Here is a 23479-nt window from a genome sequence, read left to right as displayed (position 1 = left end):
GAATATACATATATATCTTTTGGGGGCAATGTAATTCATCCTCCGTGCTATAAGGGCCCAAGCGTTGCAATATGTAAAGTCCATCATCAACTTTATCATCGTATAAAACCAGTGGGAAGGCACAAATGGCCAGAGGCTTAGGTTACCCTGGACTGGCCTGTGTTCCAAGTATGGGGTACATATGTTTATGCTAATGATGGCAAGTTGCGCTCTCTTGCCTCCGACGGTACATCACTAAATCAGGAGGGTACACTGCTTGAACAGTACGGTACGATTCTTGAGCACGACAATACGACCCTTTTGAATACTACGGTACGACCTGGAGAACTATTGTACGACTTTGAGCACAACGATAGGATTCTTAAGTACGACGGTACGACCTTTTGGGTGTGATGGTCTACCAATTGACCTGAACCTTAAGCGTTAGGTCAGAGGTCAGGCCATCATACTTAAGGGTCGTGACGTTTTATTGAAGCGTCGTAGCGTCATGCTTAACGATCGTACCATCGTGCAGACAGGATTAACGAGGCAACAATGTACCATACTCAATTGAACATCCGCATGACCTTATGCCATTAGCAACAGTTTCATAGAACGATAATTCATTTATCGAATTTTATACCCATTTCACTTTACCTACATATCGTAGATCTGTTGAGAATGATTTACTCACATATATGGTCATCGTATGTATATACGAAATCATGTCCCATGGTAGTATATATCATATATAAGTCTCTCTCTCTCTCTCTCTCTCTCTCTCTCTCTCTCTCTCTCTCTCTCTCTCTTATTATTATCTATGATAATTTATTCCTGTGCCCAGTGAAATATCCAATGATGTTTTCAATGTAGGGAGTAATTGATCAATTTATTGTGAATAAATGTCGTTCTTTTATGATTTTTTTTTTTTCGCCATGAGTTTGAAACTAAAAGAATGATGCCATTTGCAGGTCTTCATGACGGGAGAGAGGCATTTTCGACATCTCATGACAGCCGGATGGACGTTTGGCATACCCGTGGTAACTAACCCTTCAGCCATAAGGGTCACCTGCCCTATCACAAGTGTGTGTGAGCTTCGTCCCTCTGGACCTCCGTGGCGTAGCATCTTCTTCCGCCAGCTTTTCGGTCCTTCAGGAAGTTTCCTTAAAATCGTGGCCTTTGAGAGGGGGGGAGGGGGGGGGGAGGGGGGGGATGGGGGGAGGGGGAGTGGTTAGGAAAGTGATTAATAATGGGATGATCATTTGTAATCCCCTGGATTAATTACGGATTTACGAAGGTGGGTGGTAGTACACAGTATCTTCCAACAACCACAAACTCTCTTTCTCTCTCTCTCTTTTCTCTCTTCTCTTGGCGTCTCTCGGAGCCTGACGGAAAGAATAGATATACGTATATATATATAAAAAAAGGTCCACCATACCTGATCAAAGACTGGAAGCCCTTACAGGGCAGTAATAGCAATGGCTAATGGTAACAAATTATATAGTGTAAGGCTAATGATGGGTTTCATGCGCGTCTTATAACCTAGACTTGCGATAGTACGCTAAGTGGGTGGAGCCTGATCTTAACCTTCTCCTTAAATAGAGTGTCGGGGGAGCAGGAGGAGGGGAGGGGGGGTCATCTTTTTTTTTTGGGGGGGGGGGGTGAAATAGGTGGACTTGATCGTACCAGCCATTGTGTCGTAAATATGAGGGACTTACGACACTGCCATCCGCTGTGTCGTAAACGGAGAGATGTTTGGTATATGCGACACCACCAGTCATTGTGTCGTAATGGGAGACGTACACTAGGTCCTTACGACACCACCAAGGGCTGTGTCGTAGTGAGGGGGGGGGAAGGGGGAGATGGAATTGGTCCAACGACACTACCAGCCACTGTGTCGTAATGAGGGAAATGCCAGGAACATTCGACACCGTTGTGTCTTAATGATTAAAACGGTTGAGATTGCGAGAAATCATAACCCATTAGCGTCTGAAAACTCTCACAACACAGAGAGAGAGAGAGAGAGAGAGAGAGAGAGAGAGAGAGAGAGAGAGAGAGAGAGAGAGCTAGCACAGTCCAACAGGTCACAGATGTGTGGTGGGGGATGATGCAGCCCCACGTTACCCATCCTTCATGGGAGATACATTAACAACAGCTGCGCTACAGAACACCGCACCAAGACGTCCGGACACACACACACACACACACACGCACACACACACACACACACACACACACACACACACACGCTGCGAAGACCTGGTCTCACACTTCGGGAATTAAGTGACATAAACGTTTCACAGCTTTTTCGTGCCAGTGTTGGAGTGAGGTCAGTGGGTCGTTAGTGAGGAGATGAAGAAGGAGGAGGTAGAGGGAGGGGTCAAGGGTCAAACAAACAACCTGTTACGGTGCATTATATATATATATATATATATATATATATATATATATATATATATATATATATATATATATATATATATATTCTAAAGTTATTGTTGGGATTAGTGAAGATTCTATATGTATGAAAGATGTATTAAGTCTTGAGTGGTCATTCATTTACGTTTACAATATTCAGAGAGGAAGGAATAAAGGTACATAGAAGCTTGTAATGTTCAGGATATAATGGTTTATTATCTGATAATTATGATGATGATCACACTCGTCCGTGATAATGATAATGATGATGAAGGGTAATCGCACTTCAGTACGACTTCAGACCATTTCCTTCAGTGAAAGTTAACAATACAAAACATGTTACACACAGGATATCCGCCTCATCAGGTGTAAACAATTTATAATGTTTCACATCCCGACACAATAGCAGAAGCTTGTATTCTCAGCGTCATGTGAGAGTAGACACTATCTACTGCATGTGAGAGTAGACACTATCTACTGCATGTGAGAGTAGATGGATGTACAGGCTTTTGTGATTTGTGTCGCGATGTGAAACATTGTAAATTATTTACACGTCGTGATGTGGATACCCTCTGTGTAACATGTTTTGTATTGTTAAGTTTCACTGAAGGAAATGGTCTGAAGTCGTACTGAAGGGCGATTACCCATCCTCACACACACACACACACACACACACATATATATATATATATATATATATATATATATATCCCTCACATCCCAGTACTATCCCTGACACACTAGATCCTACCCAGGGAGGGGCCGCTGACCACCTTATCATCCCGTCATATCTTTAACTTTCGAGGGGCCAGGGTAATGTACATTATATAAACAGATTATCTAAACTGATCTCCACCATGGAAGTAGCTATTATGTATAATTATGAGGTCTTGTCGTCTTATATGTGTGTGTTTTGTGTAAGGTTAAGTCGAGTCAAAGTAAAGACATTTTAATGCTCAAATCCTCATATGACAACAGTCATGGTCGAGGTGTTGCCATAATGCAAGCCATGATTAATCAAAGAATTTTTATCTCTACAGTTTAATAATGTATCATTTTAAACTAAACACAAACATGAAAATCATAATATTTTTCCAAATTCGCATTGTGATGTTGATACAACACTACTACAGAAATGAAATCAATACTTCATTAAATTTAGTTGATTTGGATTTTGAAGAATATGTAAAAATTAGATACGTGATAATTTAGTAACAAAAATATTGTCGGGAAATCTATCAACAAGTCTCTGTTTTTCGTGTGTTGTTGTTTTCTAGGTTCTGTGTTGTTGTTTACTAGGTTCTGTGTTGTTGTTTACTAGGTTCTGTGTTGTTGTTTACTAGGTTCATCCTTTAACGTTTTGTTGATGTAAGACATGAATGATCCTCACCTACTACTACATGATGGTCTAGTACATTGGTTATTTGGGTTAGGCATCTCAGCTCCTAGGGTCAATATGACTGCCAACCTCAAACTATAACTACCAATTGAGATAAATATAAATTCTAATACCTTCTTCAGATGTTATGTCTTAAGACCTCATACACACTCTCGTTATGTATATGTCCCGCGTCTAATGGGTATTTAATGTTTATGCTTCATGTTATCTCGAAGGAAAGTACGGAGATCAGTAAAAGATAAAGAAGATATCTCAAAAATTGAGTTGATATGGCAAGACGTGTATAGCGAGCGAGTGAAGCCTTGGTTCGCGAACTCATGAAGCAGTGTGCCAACACGAAGGAGAGACCTTGGCTTAATGGTCCTCACTGTTGCCACCCTTCCAACGTGATCTTTACTTTGTTCACTTTAGATTATTCTCTACACTTTACTGAATCTATTTCTTACATCTTTGTTCACTTATACCTTCCTTCTTTACACTTCTATCCATGCAAAATATTCCTCAATCTAATCTATGTTTTGCTTCCCATCTCTTCTATCCTCTCGTTACAATTAAGCTATCTATATTTCCCTATTCTTTAATCATTCCATCTTAGCTTACTGTCTCTTCTCTTTTTATCCTTTATCTCTTCTGTCTATCTTATCAGTTCATTTACCTTATCTTTTCTATCATTGTTCACTCTCTCATCTTTCTCATTTTCCGTCTTCAGTTCTCGTCTCTCTCTATCTCTATCTCTATCCTTCCCTTCTCTCCTCCGTTCTCTCTCCTCTCTATCCTCTCCCTCCTTCCTCCGGGGCTTCCACTCCACCACCTACCCCCATCCACCACCTCATTTCCCGTATTTATTCCGCTGTTTATCCCTCATTATTTCCTGCAAGCTCATGATATTTGAAGTAAAAGATAATTTCTTCCTGTAGATATCTCTCTCTCTCTCTCTCTCTCTCTCTCTCTCTCTCTCTCTCTCTCTCTCTCCTCTACATGTACACCACCCCTTGGTCCCCCCTCCCTCCACTCCTTTAGACACTCCCTTTAGCTTTCTCCCCTTTACCCCTACTCCGAACTCCACCCAGCGAGGCCATACACGGCTAGTTTCACATCCCATTACCCAGCAAAATGAAGACGAGAAATTTATGTTAAAGGTTTTTAGTAATGTTTAAATTCATGCAATTTCTTTTTTTATTTTCCCTCAGTGTAGATAAAAAAAAATATCCGAAGGTATTGGTTTTACTTTTAGTGTTTATTTTTTTTTATTTATGAAATTACTGTTTATGACAGAAATGGTGAAAAATGTGATGCAAGATTATTTCAAGTGGGTACAATTTTCTCTGTCTGGGAGGCACCGTTTTCTTTTCCTCCTTGTGTGTCATTCTTCTAGAAAATGGCGACAGTGAAGGCGACATGGTTGCGTTTTAGCCCCGCTCATGGAAGCAAAGAGAGACAAAGGACTTTATTTGCATCTGTTTTGCATGTCTGAATGCTATCAGAAGTGCATTTAAGTCCCTTATGGGGTCGTATAGGTTGGCTATAGCATCGTGTTTGTGGGTTTAGATCCGGTTGTATATTGAGTTATAATAGTGTATAAGAAGTCTGTATTTTTTTGTGTGTTTTTCTGAGCGTTTTTATGACGTGTTTTAAACTACCGCTTCCTGTAGACAGTGACCGAGATGGTCCTTCCTAAATCTTTACCAATTGCTTTTCTTTTTGTATCTAGAATTATAAAGGAAATCCTCTTGATAAGATTGTGACTAAACATTGTAAATGTTTGACTTGATAAGACGAGATGATTAGGGAAGTTAAAGAGGACCAGAGAGTAATGGGATAAGAGTAAGGGAGGGAGGATAAGAGATAGAAGAGAGAAATATGATAAGAGATAAGAACGCAAAGTAAGGCGTAAGAGAGAGATAAGAGACGAAGATAACGATATATGAAACAAGAAGTAAGACAGGAGAGGGACAAAGATAACAGGATAACAGGCGGACCAAGACGAAAGAGAAAGATTGGAAAAGTGTAAAGAAGAAAAGAGAAAAGAAAACGTAAGGTCTCAAAGCTTGCCTTCATGAAACACACGAAAGGTTTATATACAACAGTTCTGAAAGAGAATCAAATGCTCTCTAGAACCTCGCAAAGCACTGGCATTTGAAAATGTGGACAGGTTGAGATGTGTGTATGTGTGTGTGTGTGTGTGTGTGTGTGTGTCTGTATGTGTCACAGTGCACGTCGGAGTTTGGACAATTACGATGATTTCCTTTCTGTGACTGGAGACACTTAATCCTTACTACCTGGTCCCAAACGCGGTCTTGCCCCTAGCTGGTGATTTGGCATTAAATTCTAATGTCTACAAAGACTGTGATATGGACGTGTTATGCACGTTTATGTTCTTGGTTATCAGCCTTAATGGTCTAATAAAATGCATGCAAAATGCAGCTTTGGCAGTATGTTGTTTGCATAATCTCTCTCTCTGTCGTGATGATCTTTTTTATGGTGAAAGTAATGATACTTTTTATAATTCATTATATTTTTGTCATTTATCAGATGATGTGATGAAACCTTGATGATTCTGGCCAATCATTATGTCCAATTATAGATGTTCATCCGTTATATAAAGACCGTTGTTTTGTTTTAATGTTTTCTAGAGTTTATTTCTGATCATGGGACGTTCTGTCATCCACGTAACTGGAAAATGTGTACATGTTGTAGATGTTTGCGTTCTTAGACAACCTTTGATTCCTTTAGGAAATAAATTTTCTTTGCGATTTTATTGTAAAGAACATAGAACCTCCTTGTATGGTGTTGCTGCAGCTTCGAGACTGCGCTACAATCAGAAGCAGGAGAATGATTGTTGACTCCCTTAGAAGAAGAAGTTCTTTGACGGGAATGTGTATTCCTTTTCGTCAACGGATGATGACACAGAGGAACCTGTGATGATCATTAAGGCCTGAACAGTGTCATACAAATCTCTGACGATCCTCTTTGCTCCGTCGCTATCTGTCATCATCGTCCCTTGACCAGCTAGCCACAAGCCTCTCGCATGAACCTTATCCTTATCGTCTCCTCCAATCGTTGCAGCTGCTGTTATAGCCAACAACTTTCACCTTATGATTATAGTTTGCCTTTTTTATGGCGTGAGAAGAAGTTCTTGCTTCCACATCTCTAGTTTTGTTTCATTGGTTGATGTTTTAGTAATTGTTGATTCCTTTTTACAAGGAGTTTGAGAAGAAACAATACATTGTGATAAGAGATGCTTAAAATTCTCCCCTTGGTATTAAATGTCGAATATTTACGTAGGGTGTGGAGCACACATCTCTTTTCCTTTCTTCATTCCTTGGTTCAGAAGTGGAACATGTCCCTCAGTGTGCGCCTGTGCTGAAGGATTCTGCTGCGCAGTGTGTGTGTGTGTCCGTCTATTCGTCCTCGACTGCTGACGACCATGATATGTTGCCGCTTTGGCCCCGATGATCGGCTGAGTCTGACTGTTGATTTACGGTCTTATGGTACAGCTCATCCTCATCCTGGCCAGTCATGTGATCTCCTGAGGCCCTTTATTACCCATGGATGGGTCAGCGAAGTTATCCAGGACGTTCTTCCCGGCTGGGTGAAAGTCCTCTATCCTCCCCGGTCAGCGAAGCCATCTGTTCCTGCCTGAGGGCGGCTCCCCGGTTAGCGAGGTATAGAGTTCCTACGTGGCGAGGACCGTAGGAACTTCATACCGTGCTCTTTGGGAGAGTCTCAATTCTTCAAAGGCATGAAGGACTCCGGGAGAATGCCGGCCAAGCCGTCGTCGGACCGTCCAGGAAACCCATCGAAACTTCTTGGAATTCGATCCCTTTCTCTGAGGGCTGGGACAAGAGCGAGTCATGGTTCAGAGAACAGCTTAGGAAGAATCCAGTGCATCGTCAGCTTCAAGATATTAATTGTACCCTGCAGCAGTATAGAGGAAACATCACCCACACCCACACACACACACACACACACACACACACACAGTTGATCCACTTTCTTTCTCCCTTCCAACGTTTTTCATCTTCTCTGTCTGTATGTCTGTCTGTCTGTCTGCCTCTCTCTCTCTCTCTCTCTCTCTCTCTCTCTCTCTCTCTCTCTCTCTCTCTCTCTCTTTATGATACAAAAAAAGGGAGATTCACTGTAGAGATGCTTAGTCACAAGGGGATATGTGTCAGGGAATTCCTCTCGGAGATTCTACAGTCTGCGCTGGGTTAATAACCAGTCGCTGGGGCGTGCGCGAGGGATCGTCCGCGACATACCCTTTCATAGGGAGGAGGAGGCAGAGCCATCTGACCTCCTCCTCCTCCTCCTCCTCCAAGCACGTTAATGTATTCTGGTCACGATGGTAACAAACCTCTGACACTGTGGGCAAAGAACCCACGTCCATAGTTGGTATGTACTGACGATCTCCGGCAGTTCTCATCAATCATATATATATATATATATATATATATATATATATATATATATATATATATATATATATATATATATATTCCTATGAGTCCACGGGGTAAATGAAACACGATAAGTTCCCAAGTGCACTGTCGTGTAATAATCACATCATCAGGGGAGATACAAGAAAGGAATATAACAGTCAGTTGATATACAAGGAAGAGACGTAGCTACGACGCCATTTGGTAAAAAATGTATATGGTCGAAAAAGCCATTTTATAAAATAAAAAGATAGAAATATGTGAAATTTCTAATTATATTTGCAAATTGATATAAGTTATCATTTCCTTGACCCGAAGTTGTATATATCAAGTAGCATTTACATTTGCCTTGGATAGGTCAAGATAGATCCAATGCCTCATTGTAGCTACGTCCTTCCCTACATCGTCTATCGCCTTTATCATTTTTCTTTTTCTTGTATTTTTTTCTTTCCTACAGTTACGTTTAGACGTTATTTCTTGATGAGCAGATCAACCATAGATCTTATAACCGTGTGAAGCATATTGGTCCAGCGATGATATGCTTTCTTAAATCATGTCTTAAATCTGATTTCTTAAGGGGATTAAACTGTAATTAAAAGTCTCTGGCAATTAACACGGTCGAGCTAATGGAGGAGAAGTATGCCGGAAGGTCGGGGGGGGGGGGGGGGTTGTATATTCATTACATCATGGAACTTGGTACTTATGGTGAATGTTGACACTCGTGTTATCTTTCAAAGTTCACCACCAGGGAATCAAGTCATCCAAGGTGAGGAGGCGGGAGGCTTGGAAGGCTTAGTTTCGCTCTCACTTGTAAAGATGACACCATCTAATTGTGTGAATTACTTTACTGTGTTAAACTTTATCTCTTTCATTTCGAAGGATATAAAACCTTTCTTGGTCTTATAACCAATATTTCTGCAGATTTTATCTTCCTTTTTTTTGTGCCTGCAAAATATTCATGGCGTACTTTTAATTCTACATGGAGGTTCGCCCTGTGTCTCTACGTATACGAGATGTCATCTATATATTCCATTATCCTCATGACTCTATTAGGACTTCCCTCCTTACACTGCCTGATGACTTTATGCATGTTTGATGCAGAGTGAAGTGGAGACTGGATGATCGGCTGCTTTACAAACCCGTAAAAAGAGCACTATTTGTCATTTTGGTTTTTAAGTGTCACTGTCTTAACTTGTATTACATGTTAATGACGAGCTTTTTATATACAGTTCTTCTTCCGCGCAATCCTACAATCTTCCACACGATCCAAAACACTTCCAGACAATCCTACAATTTTTTTTTCAAGTCGAACCATTTTTTTTCTTATATTAAGTCTTTGCAAGCCAGACTGAGAGAGTTATGAATAACTCCAAATAATTTTCTTATCATCTTTCGTAAATCAAAGGTCAGGTTCTACTTTACCTTTCTCCCATCTATACCAAATCTCTTCCTTTTTGAGAGGTGGTCCTCCTTTTTCCTTTCCTTTTCCATGGTTACTTAATGTAATATATCCTCACGATTGGCAGATGAAATCCTTTTTAATTTCTACATTGTCCCATTTTTCTCCCTGGTTCATACAGATTAGGAGCATCATAGAATTTCTCCACTCTTCCAAAGTTCCATCTTTGTCCCATGATTGTATCTGATTAATTCATGCTTTTAACTCTATCATTTCATCAATTCTCTTGGATAATCTACATTAACAGACCAATTGCCTGTTTTCATATTCTTTAGTTACATTCTCTACTTCGTCTACTGTGCAATCCTCTTATTCTCTCTCAGAAATATACATCTATTTCTTGACCTGCAACAAAGAAAGATAACTGAAGTGTTATCAACTCATTTCATGTTGGTTGAATATCTTTATGGATATTTCTTATTCCATTCTAGTTTACCCACAAGTCCCATAAGACGATATGAGAAAAATTGTCTTTCTTATTCTCTGAAATTCTTGTTTCCTCTCCCCAACATCTTTACTTTCCTTTATATTTATTCTCCTCTTCCCTTCTTCCGAGTACACAAATATCTGAAATCTGTCCATGATATTCTATGTTTCTATCTTTTCTCTTCTCCCAATCATAACTTTTCGCATTTGACAATTTCATTATGATATATATATATATATATATATATATATATATATATATATATATATATATATATATATATATATATATATCAGTAGGAGTTCAGATAATTTTCTTTTTTGAAACTTTACAATACAAAATAAACAGTTTACAAAGTTTTAAGTCACAACACAAGCACACCGGCTTGTACACCTTGTTAACTGCACGCCAGAGTGTACCATGACGGCAACAGGATATACAAGCCTGTGTGCTTGTGTTGGGATTTGAAACTTTGTGATTTGTTTATTGTGTATTGCAAAGTTTCAAGAAATATACTCAGAACTCCTACGGGAAGTGCTAATAACACCTCCATCATTATTAGTTTGATATATGTATGTATATATATATATATATATATATATGTATATATATATATATATATATATATATATATATATATATATATATATATATATATATGTATATGATATATTGGCAATGACTTGCTCAAAGACTGTCATAAAACCTTTTAATGCAATGAGCAGGCAGACAGAGCCGCTTGATATCAATGTCCTTGTAGCTGTTTATGTCCGGGTAAAGAAATTAACATCATCGTGTCTTTTAAATAAAATGTCTGTTATAACTGCCAATTCGAATTTAGTTAATATCAATTTTCATGGAAAGCTTTATCAAATTACATTGAATGATATTAGATCATATTGACTGGAATTAGATTATATTGTATAAAATCTATTTTTTCTTTATTTTCTGTTTACGAGAATTGTAAGTGTATATATACTAAGCACCATATAGAGTGTATACTGTAAGTTAACTCTAATGTGTATAGAGTAAATGTACAAATTCATCAAACTGTATTGCATACACTCGATAACCAGTAAATAGCACATTTGCATATTAGAATAAGATGTATGTATTCATATTAACCAAAACTTAGTGTTTGTAAAGATTAGCTAGGATGCAGAATATGTGCATGTTAACCATATTTAAGACCTAATTTTTGATCAATACGTAAAATGTTTACATATTGAGATGTTTGTGATTCGTGTGTAGGTTACGCAATATACAATAAGTGTTCGTGTATATGGTAGAGAAAATTTTTCTTAACCTATGTTGTATATACACTTGTCAAAGAGGATTTTGTATACATATATATATATATATATATACATATATATATATATATATATATATATATATATATATATATATATATACATATATGAAAGTGGAGGAGCTACATATAAATCTTAACCAATGTGAAATGTGTGAACCAACATTAGATACATCACTTGTCCCGTACTGTTCAGTACATTTACAATTTATTTATTTCAGACTCACTAGCTACATCTGAGAATGCTTTGCTATCACTTAAAATACATGTATACGACAAATTTACTTCCAAACCACGGAAAAATGGTAATTGTAATACTACTAAAATTCATATCATAATTGTGAAATAATAATGATATAATGATAATAATATTAATAATAATGATAATAATAATAATAATAATGATAATAATAATAATGATAATAGTTATAATAATGATAGTAATAATAATAATAATAATAAAAATGATAACAATTTTATCATTTGATTTTGTTTATGATCATGATAGGTTGGGGGAGGGGGGAAGCATACTGAGAATATAATTTCCAGATAATTGTCTAATATTTTTCTCTTTTAATTAAGAGTTTACTGTTTGTTGAAAAATTATGCGTCACATATTTTGTTTTCGCAAAGTGATGAATTCTGGACAATAAGTTTTTCACTCTCTGCGTCGTAAGAAAAAAATAATATATATATATATATATATATATATATATATATATATATATATATATATATATATATATATATGGTGTAGTTTTATGGATCTAATGTCTTAGTCAGTGCTCAACCTACCGTTAGTTTTCTATTGTGAATTTCGTTTGTATATTTCCATACTCCAGGATCATCTCAGATAATAACACAATTGATATTTCATAATAATGACAATTATGAGAGATAACAATCTTAGCTTATCTGATGGTGTGAGGATCACATGGGTCAAGAACTGAGAATATTTCGAATGGCAGACGAGAATGACAAAGACGATGACAGACGAGAATGACAGATAAGAATGACAGACGAGAATGACAGATAAGAATGACAGACGAGAATGACATATGAATGATGTAAGTGAACTGACCGGAGTTAAAGATCGACATCTTAAGTAGATATTGTAAGTAGATGACCCCTGCAGTGATTTCTGAAAGTCACGTTTTTTGTAAATGAAACAAAAATGTTGGGTATGGGGGATTTATGATACGGAAATCTATAATTCTCGTAAATACTGTGAATCATTACAATCGTTCAAACCAGTGATTGGCTCGTCAATAGAGTTTTTGTATTGGTTTATCAATAAGTAAACCAACCTCCAAAAGGATTGATGAATATCTTGTATAGATTTTTCTCTTTCTCTGGATTTACGTTCATATATTCCTATACATTTCAACATTTTTTTTATAGAAATACGTCACACAGGAGTTGCGAAAGTCACCAACAACACCTTAATACAACCTCAGGTCTTTTTTTCGTGAGTCAATATTTTTTTGGCAGGACACGAAAGGAATACGAATACAACACCAACTTCCACGTACGAAATTACGATTCGGAACCAGTTTACAGGAGGTCTAAACCACCAGCCACTGTTACCAGTCCCAAATTACCGGAATTTCTGTCTTTTCCTGGCGTGTTGTAGCCAGGCTCCTGCGGGGGCAAACACCGGAAACCCGTACTCAGTTCCGCCTACCTCTCTTGCGGCTGGCCATTGGCCAATAGAAAGCGTCCGTTTGGCGTAGGCTCCGCCCTTAACTATCTCACCACCCCCCTCCCCCCTCACCTACCACCAGGTCTTCCCCTCCCCCCACCCCCCTCCACGGTCGTTAGGTCGTTAGAGTCGTCGTTAGAAGGTCACAGTAACAAATGGTTTTAATTGTCTGTTTGTGTCGGCAGTAAGCGAGGAGGAGGGATGAGGGAGTTTTGCACTGTGTATATATAGGTTTGACGAGAAACAGGAGAACCGCAATTTGAATATTCATCAATTCCTCCATCTATCCAACTCTGCTAGGTTGATGATAATAGATGTTTTCTGACCTAATGATGAATCTATTTCACCTTCTTCCTCCAGTTAGATACATCTCATCACTTTTTCCGTAAGATAATCCATTTCTACTACTGCAAGGGACTATGCTTCAATATAATTCTCAAAATATACATATTGTGACATTCCTTCATCAACATTATGTAATATATACATATATATATATATATATATATATATATATATATTCCAGGTACCCAACACCAACATGCACTTGCCAACAAAAAGTCACTCGTAAATTTCAAAATTACTGGATTCCTTTAATATTATACTTTAAGTATGTAAAATTACAGAATGTGACCCAACGTAATTCACATATTATCCAATATCAATCATTATTCTACTTATATAATCGTCAATAATTCAAATGTTATAATAGATATGTTTGGGTTCAATAATAAACCATCATTCATTAACCAGATTCATTTATCATTATCTCTTTTCTTAGAAAATATCTGATAAAAGTTCATTTCTAATTTTATAACAACTGATATTAAGCTATATCCTCTTGTATATCTTCGTGTTATATGGAACTATGCATCACCATCAGGTACTAACCCTTATCATCTCATGTGGTCCACTGATACGTTCACTTATATCCAGTAGCTGGAACGAGAGTATCAGATGGAGTCCAGTTAAGTGGTATCAGACGAGAGAGTTGGCTCACTGATTTACGGTTCTCGAGGCGACTGGCAAGTGACGCTTATCGACGTACACACTAGCGAAATCAAACTCCAATCATCCGCCTTCCTGTATGGATTTGATTGGCTAGAACGCACTTTAATCAAAGTTTACTTCGGTCAAGATTTAAATGATTAGAATTTATTTTGATCAAAACTTGCATTGATAAAACCTTACTTAAAACCTATTTTGATCAGAACTTACTTTGATCAGGACTAATCATTAAGATCAATCATATCCTTTCTTGATTTGGTAGAACGTTGTGTCCGATTAATCAGAACTTACTCTGATCTTTTATAAACGACTGATAGTGAATCAGATCATTCTTAGATCAACCGGAAGCATTCTTGGTGGAAGAAGAGTCTTCTTTGATGGGTCAGAATCTGTTTTGATCAGTTAAAAGACTGTTTATCTGACAACCAAAGACTCAAGTCATAATACTTTGAGACCGCTTTGATCCGTCAAGAGTTGCTTTGAATAACCATAATCTGTTTTGTTCAGCTATAACTTTCACGAATAAGAATGAACCAGCTCTAATCCAGTCGCGATACTCTCTGACATGGATGATCCTTTCTGAATACTCACATCTTTACTATCAATAATATTCCTTAGGTCAACTCTTTATTTGCGTTCACTCATTCCAATCTTTGATCAGTTGACAAAGAAGCAACATTTATTCAGTCTTAACTTCTATTTATATTTCTTTCTTGTATCTTCCCTGGTGATGTGATTATTACACGAAAGTGCACTTGGGAACTTATCGTGTTTCATTTTCCCCGTGGACTCATAGGAATATCTTGATCACGCGCAAAATTGTGATCCTTTCCAATATATATATATATATATATATATATATATATATATATATATATATATATATATATGTCCGATTAAGGGTATATATATATATATATACGTTCATATTCTCAACTTTAGTATACTTCCATTATCTATATTTTTTCTGGGTAATGCAGCCATCATCTTCACATATTGTGTGTGCGTGTGACAGGTTCTACGTCCTTCACCAGGACCCTCCGGTGAAGTAATTTATAACGAAGAAATGACGCAGTTCTCTCAACACTGCGTAACATACGGAAGCTCCGCCCACTGACCGTGACGTCACAGTGCATAAGCTCTCTCTTCCCCCCATCCCCTCTGACCGTGACGTCAGTCCCCGCCCACTGACCATTAGGTCTAGGCTTATCTTTTTTCCAGACTTGTGTCACTCATTAAGACGGGCTTCTGTTTCAGACACTTTCCAGCTCGAAGCCACGTCAGTGAATAGGAAGGAACCCTTACTACATACAGTCGTATAACCCAAGCTGGAACGTGAAACGATGAATTTAGAAGACTTTATGACATATATGCCGGGAGTTTTGGAACACTGGAACACAGTCTCTCTCTCTCTCTCTCTCTCTCTCTCTCTCTCTCTCTCTCTCTCTCTCTCTCTCTCTCTCAATATATATGCATTTATATTGAAGCCTCGAAGTTGCAGAAGCCACATAAAAGGTGTCATGTTGTCATGTCGATATGGAAATAAGGGGAGAACATTGATCACAACCTGCAACAGTATGTATAAACCTCTAGGGAGACATTAACATCAGCATTATGACAGTCTTATACTCTTATTCCATCAGACTCGAACAAGAATATGAAGAAAAGAGGTGTTGGGCATTCCAGGTCATCTTGGTCTGTCTGACAGATATATTTTGTATATGATAAACTACGCAACAGATCGTGTGTGTAGTTAAGTATAAGTGTCAAAGGAGAGGAGGCTATGAATGGTAGTTAGCAACGACTTTAAGTATAAAAAGAAAACAGTTGTTTAAGTGTAAGTATAAAGGGTAGAATTCTAGAGCTTACAGCCACAAATTTCATACGTAGGGTTCGGAAAACAGCACACGTTCTGTATAATGCACTGGTCAGGTCACTTAATAATCATGCTATGCATTTATTGTCTCCATATTAAACACACACACACACACACACACACACACATAGAAAAGGTAAACTGCTATACAAGGAGTGACTCAGACATATAAATCATTCCTAAACATCGAAGAGTATCGGCGATCTCATACAAATTCTGGACATAACAAAGAAACAGACAAATTCAGTCACGAGGACATGTTTCACCTAGAGAACGCTAGGTGACCAGATACATCCGATTGAAAATAACAAGAAAAATACTCAGTACAGAAGTGGAAATGATTCACTTGCGCTAACGGGGTAAATAAATCCTGAGATAAATTACTTCATAATGTGATTCGTATTCCAAAAACGAGCTGGATCATCATTTCTAAGAAATCAGCAACGTTTGATGAAATATTCCTGTGGCAAACTACCAAGAGTATTTTAGCTGATAATCTCGTTGTTGACCAACATATCTCCGGATGTCTGTCTTCCTATGTTATGTTTGAATGTAGTTAAGACAAATTAGATAAAAATCAGCTTTGAGGACGTGGTAAACATACAAGAGTATATGAGGTATAAGGTGATATATGATGCTGATACTATAGGCAGGGGGATACTGAAGGATATTGTTCTTAGAACTATATTTGAAACCTAATATCAAAATGATATTTTTGAGTTTGCTCAAGAAAATACTTCGTAGGAAGGGTTTAACCTGACGTATGATGGATCTCTGTATATATATATATATATATATATATATATATATATATATATATATATATATATATATATATATATATATATATATATATATATATATTAACCAAGTTAAGCAATGATGGCTTCCGGGAGAACTCGTATCACTGGATGAGCTTTTGTTAGAAGCGACTATGTCACATCAATAAAAATAATGACAAAAGTTGAAAGAGAAGAATGATAGATAAAAAAAACCCGATCATATTTGACAGGAGAAAAAAGAAAAAAAAGAATTTCAAGAGAATTTCTCAAGGTATTCAATCATGATTTTTACAAGAAAAGATAAAGGAGAAAAACAGCGAGATATAAAAGATTTATTTCTGATAAAGGAAGAGAAGAAAACCTGGGGTTGTTCACTGTGTGAAATGAGTGAGTGTTGACGGGTCTTCCATCACCTGACTGGGTTATACAGGCGAACACACACACACACACACACACACACACACACACACACACACACACTTCTTAAATCAGTCCACGATTCTCCTCTTCCTCTTCTAACTTCTCATTCTCCTCCTCGTCCCTTCTTCTTACCCCTCCCACCCCACTCCTCTCTTCTCTCTTCAACAGTTTCCCGATACATTTACCTGATTACGATTTCCGAGCATTACACATTCATGGTCATTTATTACCAGAAAGTATAGGATACGTCCTCACATTCTTAAGTTTGGCTCTTCATGTATCATTTCTGATATTCTTCGTCGTCTCTGTCATTCTTGGTGATTGTTGACGAATGAACAAGTGTACACCCGTCAATTGTTTATAGACAGATGACACTTACTGTAGTGGCTATCGTGTTAGTGATAGCCTCAAGGCGTGGCCTAATACCGTTGGACCCAAATTATCGCCCTGAGGCACCTCGTATTACCGCCAGGGAAGGGGGGAAATGAAATCGAAAATCCACCACGAGTGTTCGTCAGTTATATTGGGGAACTTGACGTCGACACGAGCGAGACAAGGGTAGTACGGATGGTCGTAGATAGAGGTAGCAAATATCTTTTACATCTGCACCAGAAAAGAAGAAAATATATGCATTGCTACATAAATAATGGATACACACAAACAGATAGAGACTCAGACAGACAGACAGACACAAACACACACACACACACACACACACACATATATATATATATATATATATATATATATATATATATATATATATATATATATATATATATAAGAGAGTTATCGTATATATTTCAAGACCTTCACAGGAATATCTCTGGTAGAGACTGCGTGACATGAACGATATTTCTTCACAAAACTGCCAGGTTAGGTTATTTCTTGCATGCGATATGAGCTATGCTTGATATACAGGTGCATGGCCTCATGTTCTGTAGCGAAGTCTTCGCTTATAGCAGCAAAAACCTTCGCTGCTTCAGGTGTTGCAAGGACCCTCAACATATATATATATATATATATATATATATATATATATATATATATATATATATATATATATATATATATATATATATACACATATATATATCAGAAGAGAAGGGGCACGAGGCACATATAAAGAAGAGTATATATGAGACATGTAATAATAAATGTGGGTGGAGTGCAAGTTTTACAAGGACTGATATTATGTGGGAGTATCAAGGTGAGACAGACTTATGAAGGAGAGTTCGCGTGTACAGGACAGAGTGATGTTCAACTGGGTATAATTTGATGATCAGGTGTACAGTGGATGGTGTTCATGATGATCAGGTGTTCAGTGATGGTGTTCATGATTTTCAGGTGTTCAGTGAAAGATGGTGTTCATAATGCTCAGGTGTTCAGTGGAAGACGGTGTTCATAATGCCATGGTTTTCAGTGTATTTTCTTATATATAAAGAGCCATGGCGACACTACACCTTACTGGATAATGAGAGAGTTGGAGAAAATCAAATCATGAGAGTGTAAAGATCTTAGGAAAGCTTCAGCTGGCCTCGCTGGGTCTCAGGAGAGAGAGAGAGAGAGAGAGAGAGAGAGAGAGAGAGAGAGAGAGAGAGAGAGAGAGAGAGAGAGGACCATTCCACACGCTAGCAATAGTAGCCATGTATCTACCTACCCCTTACCCTGAAGTACCCTGGGGTGGTTGCGTCTGTGGCGTTCACTAAGCTGGTTCCATTCTTCCAGTACACTTGCCCTCATCACTAGTTTCAATACTAAACCCGAAATTTCTCTTTCTGAATCTATCATTTCCAGTTCGGCGATTGGATAAGTTTCTAGCACTTTACTTCCCTCTGATCTATCTTCATAATAACCATTAGTATTCCTCTGTCTAATCGCCTCTTGTTCACTTCTAGAAAACGTAATGTAAGTTTGTGTCTCCAGCGTTGCATGATAGACATTTGAGGATCACTTTGTCTGTAGTCACATTCTAATTTTCTTAATGTCCTCATATGAGAGGTTTAAATGCCCGGCGTTAAATCCTGTCCCTCCCTCGTTGTATATTCTCAACAGAATGTGTATGCGATACTGAAATAGCATACGTGTCATCTACTAGCTTTATAATGTTCATAGTTAATGCAACGGATTCTCAATATTCAAGTTTATTTCAATTTTCTCATTCATTTCTCTTCTGTGGGAGAAGACATAGAACGGAAGGTTATACGCCCTAGTCATTTACGCTTATGACAGGTGCCTATTTTACCGACTGGCCTCGAGGGTTGAGGTTGGCTGGGTTGGATGTGAACCGCCTGCCTTGTCCGGGTTCGAACCATGGTAGACCGGTCCGAGATTATTATGATCAGAGAGATGAACCATTACGTCGCTCAAGCCCATCGCCATAGATTCATTTTTCATATGACTACAGAATGGTGTTGTTGTAAGGTGTTAGGTAAATCATGGTTGTTTTGCTGCTGATCTAAGGTTGTTGATCAGTGGTTGTATTGAGGTGGGTTTACGGAGCGAGTTGAGTTGTGGATAAGGCCAGCCCAAGAATTATATTACTCCTCAAGACACGCCATTGGATGAGGACGTGGGAAGCGGAGGAGGAGGAGGAGGAGGTGGATGAGGAGGTTGCGGGAGGGGGATCGAACCATGTGTGTCAGCTTCTTGGGAACTGGTTGGGCCACTACTCAACCCACAGTACCCACAGGCTCTCTAACCACTACTGTAGCCCTGACCTGAGCTAACCTGTCGCATCCATGACCACTACTGTATTTGGATCAGCTGAAAGAAGACGTTGATTCAATTCCAAATTATCTAATATTTCGTATTCAGGAGAATAGTTAGATCTGAATTTTACTGGAATTTAGTTTTAGGTTAATATACTTTTGAATTAGATGAGAAACTTATATATTAAGGTAACATTACTACTACTACTACTACTACTACTACTACTACTACTACTAATGTTGAATTACTGCCACTAATTTACGTGTTCAGCTATCTCTTTCTATCTAAACAGATAAGTAGTTGGATCGACAGATATAGGGAATAAATGGGTAAAATTAAGTACTACAAATAAAAGTAGTATAGTAAGATTAAGTCGATGTGAGTTAACAACCTCAGCCAAGTATAGATTGAAATATTAATACCTTAACAGCATTGAGGATAATTCTCTCAAAAGAAGAACCTTATATCAATTAATAATGACCTCACATGAAGCGTGAGTAACCTTACGCGAATCATGAGTAACCTCATGTGAGTAACTTAACAACATGTGAGTAACTTAAATCCTCATTAACGAGTCAGAACAAATACTGAAAGTTTTTTTTTGGGGGGCGTAATTGAAGTAACCGATTCAAGGCGTCATTCCCTGAAATAACTAACTTATCATAATTCCTCGGTGGCCTTCCAGCTTTGTCTTTCATAAACTGAAGGAGACTCGATGTTCTTTTGTTACTACAAGACAGTGTTTGGTTCATCATGTTAGATCATGTGGTACTGTTAGTGTGAGACGGGAAGTCCGCTCATGAGGAAATGATTAACTGATAGTGGGAAAGGTCAAAGTGGTTGTGGAACTTGTGGCGTGAAGGTCAGATTGGTTGTGGAACTTATGGTGTGAAGGTTAGAGTGATTGTGGAACTCATGGTGTGAAGGTCAAAGTGGTTGTGGAACTCATGGTGTGAAGGTTAGAGTGATTGTGGAACTTATGGTGTGAAGGTTAGAGTGATTGTGGAACTCATGGTGTGAAGGTCAAAGTGGTTGTGGAACTCATGGTGTGAAGGTCAAAGTGGTTGTGGAACTTGTAATGTGAAGGAACTTCTTTGACCACGAGGTGTTGATAGCTTCTTATCATCAAAAGATCCACGTGAATTAAAACTTTGCGTCCTCAAAGAACTTATTCAAGTGGTTTAGAACTCTGCATAAGAGAGAGATCTGAGAGGTATGGAACTTTTTTTTTCTGTAACATTAGAATTCTGTAAGAATTACAAGTGTTTTGGAAAATCTAATTCAAAATGATTTAGAAAGAGGTAGAAATGGCTGAGAAAAATATGCAGTGTGAGTTTAAAAGTTTGTGAAACTTTGTATTGAAATATCAAAGTGGATGAAAAAGTTTATCGTGAATGATCAAAGTGGATTAGAAAAATTCATCGTGGAATATCAAAATTAATTAGAAAAGTTCATCAAAGACTATCAAAATTACTTAGAAAAGTTTATATAGCAAACGTTTTTCGAGAAGTTTACTGTGGAAGCTCAAGGTTAATTGTCAAAACGTTTATAGGTATTGAGAAGTTAATCAAAGGGGAAAAAAACCCTCGTAACACATGGGGAAAATATATATAGATTTGTATGAGTCTTGTAATTGACTGAATTCCTTGGCAATCCATACCACACGACCGTGGACGAATCCAGCCCTAATGAGGTAATCCAACTCAAACGGGGAAATGGTCGGGTCAACAGAAGATGAATAGTTGTACAAAATGTAAAATGGGAAGAGAGAGAGAGAGAGAGAGAGAGAGAGAGAGAGAGAGAGAGAGAGAGAGAGAGAGAGAGAGAGAGAGAGAGATGGGGTTCTCAACAGTGGCCCGCTCTGAGGGTGTCTATTACGACTAATTAGAGCGATGTATCATGTGTGCTGGATGTGTAAAGTGAGTGGGAGAGAGAGAGAGAGAGAGAGAGAGAGAGAGAGAGAGAGAGAGAGAGAGAGAGAGAGAGAGAGAGAGAGAGAGAGCGAGAGAGAAGAGGCAGATGATGATGATGAAGAAATAAAAGGAAAGAATTTTGATGACACTGAGTTTCACCTAATTATCTATAATCCCTTATAACCTGCCTATAACACACACACACACACACACACACACACACACACAGCAAAGACTGGTTTTGTCTACTTACTAGTATCTTAATGAACCATATCAACCATTTTTCGCGTTTTAATGTCAATTTTTCTTAAAGCAAAAACTATCATAAGTATGTGTGTGTGCGTGTGTGTGTGTGTGTGTGTGTGTGTGTGTGTGTGTGTGTGTGTGTGAAAAGAAAACTGAAATTTATTTGACATTTGCTTTCGTTTTACACAAAAAACGATAAACAAAGCCCCTGAGGCGATATCTGTTTATAAGACGAATGACGTCAGGAAATTGTGGCGAATGACGCGACAAGTCACGTGATTCATACGAAAATTGAACGAAACATTAGAGGAAAACATAGAAAATGTTTCTTTGTATTTCGTAGCGTGTAGCCCACGTTAAATACAACAACCATCATTGTATTTACTACAAGAGTGGAATCATTTTGCTGTGCCTCAAAAAGTCTGGGTTTATGAGTATTGTTTGATACTCAAAACTTTGTATATATTATGGCTGGTCACTACGTGACCCCGTGTGACCCCCAGGTCAGATAGGTTGATGACCTGGTTCCCGGTCCTTTTTTTTTTTGGATAACGAGAATTTTTGTTTTATAGGCTATCAGAAAACCGTGCACCAAGTCTGGGACCTTTGATGCAAACGCTTTCATAAAGCGCTTTTGAATGTCTGTCTCGCTCATTTTTCATACACAATTGGCCGGTATCATGATACATTTTACTGCTGTATTATACAGCTGTATTCCTGTCTGATGTATGATAGAGTATCCACAGTTCAAGGTGTATTTCAGTGTTACCAATACCTAAGCCTCTCGTTCCGTGGTTCACCAAACGTGCTCTGATCATCTGTAAAGGTGTTTTTTTTTCAAAGTTATTGGTAATAGCAAATTTTACGTTTTCCTTTTTTATGTATATATATTTTGGAATATATAATGGCATTTATACCTCTATATCCATTGGGAAATGTTTTCAATTTAAAAAATACCATCCCGGTCTTCAGCGACTGTGTTGACGCACATATATATATATATATATATATATATATATATATATATATATATATATATATATATATATGTACACCTATGAGTCCGTGGAGAAATGAAATACGATAAGTTCCCAAGTGCGCTTTCGCGCGCGCGCGCGCGTGTGTGTGTGTGTGTGTGTGTGTCAGGTGAAGGCAATACTATAATTCTTTTATAGAAATGTCTAGTACGTTACTGGATAGTGTGTTATTTCTTTATCAAGACAATAATTAATGTAATCACATCTTCACTCCTTCCTTCAACCCCTTACTACATCTACCACGCTCCATCTACCACACTACATCTACCACACTACATCTACCACACCACATCCTCCACGTCTTTTCTCTCTCTCCATCCCTCATCATAACATCTATCCCCTTTCCACTGGCC

General features: G+C 37.9%; 1 protein-coding gene and 1 long non-coding RNA gene across 3 annotated transcripts in view; both read left to right on the top strand.

Annotated features, from left to right (window-relative positions):
* The window catches only part of LOC139756712 (uncharacterized), an 83118-nt gene that overhangs the window by 52449 nt on the left and 7190 nt on the right, over window positions 1-23479 (top strand). The window contains exon 3 of one of the 2 annotated variants that reach the window (XM_071676395.1): window positions 951-1019. The exons of the other annotated variant lie outside the window; for it this stretch is intronic. Within the exon in view, the coding sequence (XP_071532496.1) occupies window positions 951-1019 (69 nt within the window). The remainder of the gene's footprint in view (window positions 1-950; window positions 1020-23479) is intronic. 2 annotated transcript variants of the gene reach the window in all.
* On the top strand, window positions 1614-11200 carry LOC139756711 (uncharacterized). Its single transcript, XR_011714421.1, has 2 exons — window positions 1614-3696; window positions 3741-11200. It is a non-coding gene; the product is annotated as an uncharacterized lncRNA (long non-coding RNA).

The sequence above is a fragment of the Panulirus ornatus genome, chromosome 23 (assembly GCF_036320965.1).
Source record: "Panulirus ornatus isolate Po-2019 chromosome 23, ASM3632096v1, whole genome shotgun sequence".
Taxonomy (NCBI): Eukaryota; Metazoa; Arthropoda; class Malacostraca; order Decapoda; family Palinuridae; genus Panulirus; species Panulirus ornatus.
Note: the sequence above shows the minus strand (reverse complement) of the source record. Positions and strands in the feature narration are given on the sequence as shown.